Source organism: Panthera uncia, chromosome C2 (genome assembly GCF_023721935.1).
Source record: "Panthera uncia isolate 11264 chromosome C2, Puncia_PCG_1.0, whole genome shotgun sequence".
NCBI lineage: Eukaryota > Metazoa > Chordata > Mammalia > Carnivora > Felidae > Panthera > Panthera uncia.
This window is the reverse complement of record NC_064810.1, coordinates 90,636,462-90,647,850: the sequence shown is the minus strand read 5'-3', so window position 1 is coordinate 90,647,850 and position 11,389 is coordinate 90,636,462. Positions and strand designations below refer to the sequence as shown.

General features: G+C 35.7%; 1 protein-coding gene across 8 annotated transcripts in view; it reads left to right on the top strand.

The window, feature by feature from the left end:
- The first annotated feature begins 328 nt into the window (after nucleotides 1-328).
- Nucleotides 329-11,389, top strand: part of NLGN1 (neuroligin 1) — a 574,247-nt gene continuing 563,186 nt past the window's right edge. For 4 of the 8 annotated variants that reach the window (XM_049628556.1, XM_049628553.1, XM_049628552.1 and 1 more), the window contains exon 1: nucleotides 329-1,126. In XM_049628556.1, the coding sequence (XP_049484513.1) occupies nucleotides 634-1,126 (493 nt within the window). In that variant the 5' untranslated portion in view covers nucleotides 329-633. Of the gene's footprint in view, nucleotides 1,131-1,567; nucleotides 1,628-11,389 lie in introns of all 8 variants that reach the window. The other 4 variants (XM_049628551.1, XM_049628549.1, XM_049628555.1 and 1 more) reach the window with 2 other exon arrangements.

Below are 11,389 nucleotides of genomic sequence, written 5' to 3'. Positions count from 1 at the left end.
CAATAAAGGGGAAATTTTACATATAGCCTTTAGTATTTTTTTAAAAACGTGTACTGTGAAATGCTCCTGAAATCGCATATGTTGAAAAGGCCCGCTTCCACTTAAATGTGTGTAAATCAGCAGGCAAGTTTTTCAAGAATCTAATAATCAGTTATTTCCCCTTTCACCTCACATCAAACCATAATTTTCCTATGGTAGTATTTAACTTAACTGACTCTAGCCGCTATTTATGTATTTCTGTAGCTTGTAAAACATCTAGTTATTGCTCTATTTCAGCTTGTTCATCCTAATGATTTATTTTCATTTTCTTTAGGATGCAGATCTGCTGCTAACTGGATTTGATTTGTAAGAGGGCAATCTACAGTCAATGGCCACTCTTGTCACATTGCTACTATGGAAAACAGAATGGTCAATAGGATATGGTCTGATAAATAGTGATGATTGAAGATGCTACTTCAATACATGTGAAATCAATGGGAGATACTGGATGCATAAAGAGCTTTCTGAGCTTTTCTTGACAAGCTTGCCTTGAAGAAGTTGGAGGTGCGTTCTACCATTATCCAGTCTTTCTAAAGCGGATACAAATACCTTTGCCTCACTGTAACCAGACAACTACACAACTAATGTGGGACCATGGCACTGCCCAGATGCATGTGGCCAAATTATGTGTGGAGAGCAGTAATGGCATGCTTGGTACACAGGGGATTGGGTGCCTCATTGACTCTCTGTGTGTTGGGATGTTTACTTCAGGCTGCCCATGTGCTTTCACAAAAATTGGATGATGCAGACCCACTGGTCACTACCAACTTCGGCAAGATAAGAGGGATGAAGAAAGAACTCAATAATGAAATTTTGGGGCCTGTTATTCAGTTTCTTGGGGTTCCATATGCAGCCCCACCAACAGGGGAACATCGTTTTCAGCCTCCAGAACCACCATCTCCCTGGTCAGATATCAGGAATGCAACTCAGTTTGCTCCTGTGTGTCCCCAGAATATCATTGATGGCAGATTGCCAGAAGTCATGCTTCCTGTGTGGTTTACTAATAACTTGGATGTGGTTTCGTCATATGTGCAAGACCAGAGTGAAGACTGCCTATATTTAAACATATACGTTCCGACTGAGGATGGTGAGTTTACTGCAGGAAAAACAGGGAGATAAATTTATATTTTCTTTTCTATTCTAAGTTCTAACAATATTGTTTCATGTGTACTGGTAGCATGCATGGCTTTTCCTGTTGGCATGTAGACATATTTTACATGCTTGCATGCTGCTCTTTTTGTTTATGTGTGTTAATGTTTCTGTTCTTATTTTTTCCTGTGCCTACTCATTTTCTTTCCTCCACAGCACGTATATTTAGGTAGAAATGGGTTCCTAATTTCCATTTCCTACCAAATGACTTCTGAGAAGATGCATCAACATTTCTCCATTGCATGTGCAGGCTCAACGAATTGGGGATCTTTCGCACTCAGTAAATGCAGGAGCGTATAAGTTAGATAGTGGTGTTGCATGTTCCGGCAGTCTGTGATGGAGCGCCATGTTATTTTCTAGTCTTCTATTCATTTTTCAGTAAAAAGAATATCCAAGGAATGTGCCAGAAAACCCGGCAAGAAAATATGTAGAAAAGGAGGTATGTATAAAAGTGGAAATAAAAAAATGGGGGAAAAAGCTTACAGAGGAAGAAGATATTCTCCCTAAGGATGATTTGCTGAGCTGAGAAGTAAATGGTTAGGTGATATTTGGAATTTAATGAAGGCATGTCAAGGAATAGAAAGATGATTAAGGAGAGCTGTAGTTGAGTGGATAATATTGACAAAGCTCATTGGTGGTGCCTTATGTTTTGGTGCTGGTAGCATCAATAGGAGTTGAATCTCTGCTTTGAGTTTGTGTTCAGAGGACAAGATATGTTTAGGCTATGACATTGCCTGCAAGGAACACAAATGATGCTGCCTTACCAACTGGTCGACTTTATCTCTGAACCCTGTTCTACAGATACAGATTTCTGTTCCTCTTAACACTGGTCAGCTCTGTCACACACCTAGTTTTTTGTTTGTTTATTCTCAGCTACTTCTGAAAGCCCTGTGAACTTTCTCAGATAAGGGTAAATTTGCCGTAACTGTCTGGTAGTCACCATTATTCAGTCATGGTATTTTTTCCCAGATAGTCTATATTTTCAGTTACTCTTCCAGAAAAGAATGAGATTTTACAGATTTTTATACTAAATATTTACAGTCTTAAAATTACTTTAACATTTTTGTATTTATGTTAAACAATTTAACACATAGGGAAGAACATGATTCAGAAGCTACAATTAAATCAACCTTCAAATCATCCTCTAGCCAGATTGAGCACATGTACACACTGACAGCTGCAAGCTTGCATCTGAATGTAGCTTGTCCACACTCCATTTTTATATAACATCCAGTAAATCGCTCATAGGAGAGTATGATTTTTTATGGCAGTAAATCATCTAAGTGTTATTTTGACCTTATTCATAACTTTGTAGAATTTCCAATCTTCATACAGAAGTCATATTAACATTCCAGTGCTGTACATTCTGTCTCCCTATGCACTTCTAATCTGGCTGGACCAAGTCAGATTTCATTACAACATCCTGGTGGGGCAGGGAGTGTCTAAACTGTTCTGTTTTACGAGGATTGCATTATATGGAAGAAGCTTCATATAACAAAGTTCTCAACTGCTGACCAGAGTGTTCGCATTCAATTGAGTTTTGGTTTGGTTTGGCTTGCTTTTTATTTCTTTGGTCATACTAGTAGAATGGGATTTAACCTCTATTTTATTATTGATGCCATGATTTGGGTTAAAAGCACAGTATACTTGAGAAAAGCACAGATACAGACACAGCAAAGGTGTTCTAAATGACCAAAACAAAGTCTCTTGTTTTTCCCCAAATGAGAATAACTGCAGTAATTTACATATCTTTGACTAATGTACAATACTGCAGTGGTTATTATTATGCAGCTTGTCAAGCACGTGTAATTAACTAAGTGACTTTCACCTCCTGTCACGAAGATGTTGATTCACAAAGTCATAAATAAAGATGCTATTAAAGAATGCATAAATAGAGCATAATACATGAAAATATGTACAATCAAGAAAATGATAAAAACCAAAAAGGTAAGCTAGTAAGTGAGAAGTGACCTTTCCTCTCATATAACTTCAGGGGGGAATGAATTCATTAGAAAATTCTTTTTCATCATTCTTTAGATGGTCGGTTCCATCGGCTGTATGAGAGAGTTGGCAAAGAGGTGTGTAAGGCTGTGCTATTTACTTTGGCAACTTTGAACTCATTTATAATTAGCCTGAGGACAAAATCTGTAGATACCTACTTCAGTCTGTGTGGTTTATAGTCCAAATCTATTGTGCTTTTATGTTAAGCAGTTCAAACAATTATTTTGCTTTGGTATTTAATATATCTTATTAACACATAAATTTTGATCATTCATTGGCTGTTTGTATATTACTCCAAAGTCTAAATAACAAAGATTTTAAATGTAGCTTTCTATATAGATAGCTTTTCTTAAACTAAATAAAACTAAATTTTAGAGCTTGACTTTAAGCAGCGGAGTAGAATTCTTTTTTCCAAACTTTTAACTTTTTTCCTTCTCTATCATGGAAAGTCTCTTTTGGTCACTTCATGAAATCATAGCATTCTGGTTTAAGAAGATATTAGTCATTTATAATATCTATCTATCTATGCCAATATTTACCTCATATGGACTCTAAGTTCTTCAACAGAATTCTAGATGTTTATAAATGATGATTCAGGAAGTATAGGAATAGGTGTGCTGCATTTTATAGGTGATAAGATATTTTGGTTTGTTATTATTTATCTTTTTAAAAAAATTGTGTGTAGTCATCTTCCAAGGCGGGTGAACCCCCATCCCTGTGCCAAGGACATTATAATCTGTGCATACTGTATTCATCCAAAACTATTTCTTAATTGCTTAAATCATGCACTATGCAAAGGAGTCAGTAATGAATGAAACAAAGATCTTTCTTCTCATAGAACTTACTGCATTCAAGTAAATATACAAAGAACAAAGCATTTTCTCCACTTTAGTCTGTATAACAGGATCTTTTACTTTGTCTAAGAGATCCCTTGCTATAGTTTTTAAATAGAGCTTTTGTAATATTATCCTGTTCAGTTGAAGGGGGAAAAACATTTTACCAATAGGCTCCCACTCATTTCAAACAGGTCCTAGTTGCACTTTTCAATCTATCTTTTTATATTTCCCATGATAGTTTCAGCCATCTGTTAATTACTCTCTAGATGTTTCTTCAGGGTTTTATCCTTGCAAAGTGAAACATGGGGGCTTAAAATGGGATGGCTGTCAACACTTGGCCAAATGGGCAGATAACGTGTGACAGAAACTGGAATTTGGATGTAGAGGACAGATGTAATTTATCACAAACAAATTTATGAGAAAAGATACTGCTATCCTTATTATATAAATAAGAAAGTAGGTTCTGAGGTTAAGTGTTCTGACCCAATTTCTATTGCCAGTAAGTGATAGGTTTGTCTCTAGTTCTTGCTTCTATTAGATGCATTTCCATCATGTTAAATTACCTCTTCTAGAGATTTCTCTTTTGATTTTAAGTTTATTTATTTATTTTGAGAGAGAAAGAAAGAAAGCAAGCGGGGGGGGGGTCAGAGAGAGAGAGGGAGAGAGAGAGAATCTCAAGCAGGCTCCATGTAGTCGCAGAGCCAGATGTGGGGCTCCATCTTACGGTTCTTGAGATCAAGACTGGAGCTGAAATCAAGAGTCGGATGCCTAACCTACTAAATCACCCAGGCACCCCTCCTCTAGAGATTTCTATAGCTTTGGTAATATATCATATCTCTCTACCTTATTGATCTTCCTTTCCTTTTTTTCTTTTCAAAAATGTCATGAATTCTTTTTTTCTACCTGTTGACTCTATTTTAGGTAAATTTCATGCTCCCGTTAATTGAATTGGGTCAAGACAATGATAGCAACTGATTTCCAGAAAACATGCTAGTAACCATTGTAGTTACTCGGATCTTCAATCCTACACATAATTTTATTACTGTCTAGGCCAAAATCTCAGCATATTTCTCCTGGCTACTATCAGAAGTAGCTTTAATTTGCTTATGTTTCATTTTGTTTCTTTAGTTTGCTGTCTTGTGAGAGTTGCCAACAAACAGAAGAGTGGTCAAATATTAGGCAGTAAACATGAGAAGGAGGAACAAGGGACCCAGAGAATCCACAAACAAATTGATTGGCTCATGGATACCCTAGAGTTGTGTAGCTTTGCATTTCTCCAGCACTTTGACTGTTATTTGCATAGCTCTTCTGAGATGAATACAGAATTGATTTTCCTTTCTGCAGTGGTGAGAAATTGTTAACCTAATTTTCTCATTTACCTCAATTTTTAATGTACAGAAAATTAGAATCTTAATAGACAACTCTTGCATAATTGTTTACTCCTTGAGCATTTTATTCCATATTTTCATAAGTATTTTACTTGTGCATTCTCCGTTTAGTAGTCATTACCTGAGATAACATTGAATTCATTCAAGAGTCTTTTCCACACATTTAGGGTCTATCTGGTTCTTTGTTGTACATAGAGACTGATTTTTCCCTAATTAAATATGTATAACACTACTCCTTTCATTGTTAATGTGTTTAAAAGGAGATTATATTCCAGAATGCTCTCCTTCTTGCCTCATATATTTTTAAAAAATTTATTCATCTAACAAATATTTATTGAGTCCTTACTCTGTGCCAATTAGAGTACTGTTCTAAGACCCAGAGATACATTACATCAGTGAAAAAATAAAAAAAAATAAAAATAAAATAAAAAAATCCTTGACCTCCTGGAGCTTACATCTAGTGTGTGGAGACAAATTATAGACAATAAACACAATTAACAGTTAAAGTTAAAAGGTGTAAGAAGATGAGAAATCAACAGAATATGGAGGATCAGGAGTGCTGATGTGATGGATGAAGGTAATTTTAAATGAGATACTTAGCATAGCCCTCATTCCAGCAAAGACCTGAAGGAGATGAAGTGGTTATCTGGGGAGGTGAAGTGGATATTCGGAGAAAGAGGAGAGTAAAGAGCTAGTACAAAGGCATTAAGGTGACAGTTTGTGTTGTGTAGTTAAGGAACAATTATGACTATTGTATATATGAAAGGGGAGAGAGAGAGAGGCTATGAGATTCAGAATGATCCAACTTTTTTTATTAAAGAGGTAATGCCAGCACAGCATATGAAAGTATGAACAAAATTAAAAGGTAACCTACTGAGTGGGGAAAAATACTTGCAGATGATATATCTGATAAAGGGTTAATATTCAAAATATATAAAGAGCTTATGCAACTCAACACCAAAACAAAAGCTCCACAAATAATACAATTTAAAAGTGGCAAAGGACCCGAATAGACATTTTTCCAAAGAAGAGATACAGATGGCCAGCAGACATGTGAAAAAAATGCTCAACATCACCAATCATCAGGGAAATGCAAATCAAAACCACAACAAGGTATGATCTTATACCTGTCAGAGTGGCTAATATCAAAAAGACAAGAAAAGACGAGTGTTGGCAAGAATGTAGAGAAAAAGGAACCCTTGTGCACTGTTGGTGGGGATGCAAATTGGCATAGCTATTGTGGAGAACAGTATGAAGTTCCCTCAAAAAATTTAAAAGAAAACTACCATACAATCCAGTAATTCCACTACTGGGTGTTTACCCAAAGGAAACAAAACCACTAATGCAAAAAGATACATAACACCTATGTTTGTTTTAACGTTATTTATAATAGCAACCTATTATGGATATGGAGATATGGTAGCAACCTAAATGCTCAAGTATATGATTTTATTTATGTGTGGAATCTGAACAATAAAGAAAAAACAAATAAATGAACAAAGATAAAACAGACCCATAAATACAGAGGACAAACTGATGGTTTACCAGAAGGGAAAGGGGTAAGAGGATGGGCAAAAATGGATGAAGGAGAGTGAAGAAGTACAGGATTCCAGTTATAGAATGAATAAGTCATTGGGATGAAAGATTCAGCAAAGGGGAAGAAAAAGTTATTATGGCTGATGAATTGAGAGTAGATTGTATAAGAGTGTGGGGAAACCGGGAGAGCAGATAAGAGGCTATTATAGTCCAGACAACATAGAAGCCTGGTCCAGCCTCAGTCCAGGGAAATAACAATGGACGTGATAGTCTCGATGTATTTTGAAGGTCACATTTCCCCCCCCCATTAAATTGCTATGGGCTGTGAAAGAAAATGAGTCAGAGAAGATTCCTAGATTTTTTGTCTAAGTCCTTACAAGAATAAATAAACTTGCCATCAATTACTATGGAAAAAAAAAAGGAATGTAGAGTGGTTTAGAGGATGTGTTAAATTTGAAATCATTTTTAGACATTCAAGTACAGACATCAAGGAACCAGTTTGAAGTTCAAGAGAGAGGTATAGGAGGAATACATTTAGGAATCATTGTGTATAGAAGGTAAATAATTAAAGTCATGAGGCTGAGTGAGAATGAAAGGAATTGAATGAAAATAGAGAAAAGAAAAAGACACCAAAGGCCAATCCATGAGACATTCCAACATTAAGAGGGCTGGAAGAAGAGAAAGAAAGCAATGGAGACTGAAAATGTGTTACATGTGAGATGGAAGGTAAGCCAAGATTTTGTTGTTGCTGTCCTAGAAGCTAAGTAAAGAAAATGCATCAGAGTAAACACAGTTATCAACTCTATCAAATGGACTTTTGTGGAGTCTGATGTACTGGAGTGGAGTCTAAGAAAAAAATGGGAGATTTGGAGTCTCTGAGCATAAATAACTATTTTAAGGAGTCTTGCTATAAAAAAAAAAGAAGAAAAAAATGGGAACAAAGGAAAATAGAGGTTGATTTTGTTGCTGTATGTTAAGATGAAAGAATGAAATATTTGTATAGTAGAAAGAGAACAATTTAAAATATAGAAGATGGTGGACTGCTAAAATAACATTCTTATAGAAAGATGTGATCTAGTACACATTTGGAGGTTTTGGATTAAAAAGAGCATAGGCAGATAATTTAAATTAACATTAATAACTAAGAAGAGTTCATGAGTGGGATTCCATGGGTAGAAGTGGTAGTAGGATTCTATTTTCATCCGAGTATTTAAAAAAAATTAATGTTTATTCATTATCGAGAGACAGAGAGAGACAGAGCCTGAGCACGGGAGGGGTAGAAAGAGGGGGAGACACAGAATCTGAAGCAGGCTGCAGGCTCTGAGCTGTCAGCACAGAGCTGGACGCAGGGATCGAACTCACGAGCTACAAGATCATGACCTGAGCCGAAGTCGGCTGCTCAATTGACTGAGCCACCCAGGCGCCCCGTATCTGATTATTTTTATTTTGTTTGGTGTGTAATATTAAAGGGAATGGGAATAGAATTAACATTGGCAAGCTCTTAATTTGTTCTAGAATTTAGCCTCATTAATTTAATATCATAACAATCTTATGAGATTCTTATTACCATATTACAAATGCAGACATGGAGGACCAAAGAGGTTAAATATCTTGTCCTAAAATATGTAATTTGTTGGTGACCAATTATATTTTCTTTGAGGAGACTATTTTTGAACAGAATAGAACAAAACAATACAACAGCAACAACAGCAATCCTGTTTATGTGGGATCCCAGATCAAACAGAAAATGAAATTGGTGGCCAGTAGAAAAAAAAATCATTATATACTGGAATAATTACAACATCTGGTTCATTTGGGGGTTCAAAGATGAATGGGAAGCCAGATTGTACCAGAGATTTGGGATCACATTTGAATTAGTAGCCTTGGACAGATGTGGTTGTCTTCTAAAAGCTAAACAGTTTAAGTTGGAACTCTGAAATGAAGTAGATCTAAAGCGTTGTAAAGTTTTAAAAGAGTAACATCAATTGTTCCATTGTTTACTGACAGGCAGAGAGAGTCTTCTGAAGCGGATGATTAAAAGACCATTATAGTTGTCCAACTCAATTTTTCCAGAGAATAAATACCTTTTTTTCTTATAGAAACTAGGGTTGAAGTTGAAAACATGTAAGACTTATGTTACCAGCAAAGAGTTATTCCGCAAAATAAGTCCTTTGTAGAAACTGCTTTTCTTTCTCCTATCCAATGTATAATAAATAATATATTTTCTTTCATGTATTGTTTTCACATATGGGACATGCTACTAGCTTAACAATTATGATATAATTGTTGCTTTAATTCATTTCTACATTACTTGGCATTACAGATTTTGTTGATAATCTTTTGGTTTTTAATATTTCTCCTATGAATGCTCTTCTTTTTCCTCCCCATCATGGTGGTACGTGCTAAAATAGTTTAGGAAATGACCAATTTTAAAAATCACACCAGTATATAAATTTGCTAGAAGCAATCATATGAACTCATTCTAGATTTGATCATCTTAAATTCTTGACTAGATGTGGAAACATAATTTCTACTCATCAATCTTCTCATAACCATTTCTAAGAGGACAGAGTACTTAATGTAACACTTCCTATATTAGTTTCCTGGGACTGCTGTAACAAATTGCACAAATTGTGGGGCTTAAAATAGCAGATATTTATTTTCTCACAGTTCTGGAGTTGAAAAGTCCAAAATCAAGGAGGTGACAGGGTTGATGATTTCTGGAGCTTCTGAAGAAGAATCTCCCTGCCTCTCTCTGAGCTTCTGGTGGTTGCCAAACCTCCCGGGCATTCCTTGGCTTGTAGATGCATCTCTCTGATTCTACCTCTGTTGTCACATGGCTTTCTTCCCTGGGTCTCCCTGTTGTCTGTGAGTCTTCACATGGCCTTCCATAGGATGCCAATGACAGGATTTATGGCCCACCATAATCCAGTATGACCTTATCTTAATTACATTTTCAAAGCCTCTGTTTCCAAATAAGGTCATTGTCTTACTTTGCTAGGACTGCCATAACAAAGTATCACAAACTGTATGGTTTAAACAACAGGAAAATTTTGTCTCAAATTTCTGGAGGCTGGAAGTCTGAGATCAAGGGGTCGAGAGGGTTGATTCCTTCTGAGGGCTATGAAGAAGAATCTGGTCTAGGTCTCACTCCTTGGGCTTACAGATGGCTGTCTTCTCTCTGTGTCTCTGTGCATGGCATTATCCCTGTATGTATATCTGTGTTCAAATTACTCCCTTTTAAAATCTGTTTTTTTTTAAATTGACATATAATTGACATATAACATATTAATTTCAAACGTACAACATAATATTTGATATTTGTATTTATTCTGAATTGATCACCACACCTAAGTCTAGTTAACGTCATCACCATACATAAGTACAAAAATTCTTTTTCTAGTGACAAGAACTTTTAATATTTACTCTTAACAACTTTCAAGTGTGAAGTACCATATTATTAACTATAGTCACCAGCTGTATATTACATGCCATGACTTATTTATTATATAACTAAAAGTTTGTACCTTTTGACCTTCTTCATCCATTCTTCCCACCCCTCACCCTCACCTCTGGCAACCACCAATCTGTTCTTTATATCTATAAGCTTGTTTTTTGTTGGTTTGCTTGTTTAATTCCATGTATAGGTAAGATCATACAATATTTATCTTTCTCTGTCAGACTTATTTCACTTAACATAATGCCCTTAGAATCCATTCATTTGTCACAAATGGCAAAACTTCATTCTTATTTATGGCTAAAGAGTATTCCTGTGTGTGCATGCATGTGTGTGTGTGTGTGTGTGTGTGTGTGTGTGTGTGTCTGCGTGCATGTGGGTTATTACATCTTTTTTTTCCATTTATCCATCGATGGACACTTGGGCTGTTTCCATATCTTGCCTATTGTAAATAATACTGCGATGAACATAAGGGTGCATAAACCTTTTCCAATTAGTGTTTTAATTTGCTTCAGATAAATACTCAGAAGTAGGAATTACTGGATTGTGTGGTAGTTCTATTTTTAATTTTTGAAGGAACCCTTTTGCTGCTTTCCATAGCAGCTGTGCCATTTACATTACCACCAACAGTGCATGATGGTTTTCTTTTCTCTACATCCTCAACAATACTTGTTATTTCTTGTCTTTTTGATATAGCCATTCTGACAGGTGTGAGGCGATATCTCATTGTGGTTTTGATTAATATTTCCCTGATGATAGGTGATGTTGAACATCTTTCCTTGTGCTTGTTGGACATCTTGTATGTCTTCTTTGGAAAAATACCTATTCAGATACTCTGCCCATTTTTAAATAGGATTGTTTTTTTGTTATTGAGTTGTCAAATTACTTTTTGTTTTGTAAGGATACCAATCATATTGGATAGGGTCCACCCTAATGACCTCATCTTAACAAATTATATATATATATATATATATATATATATA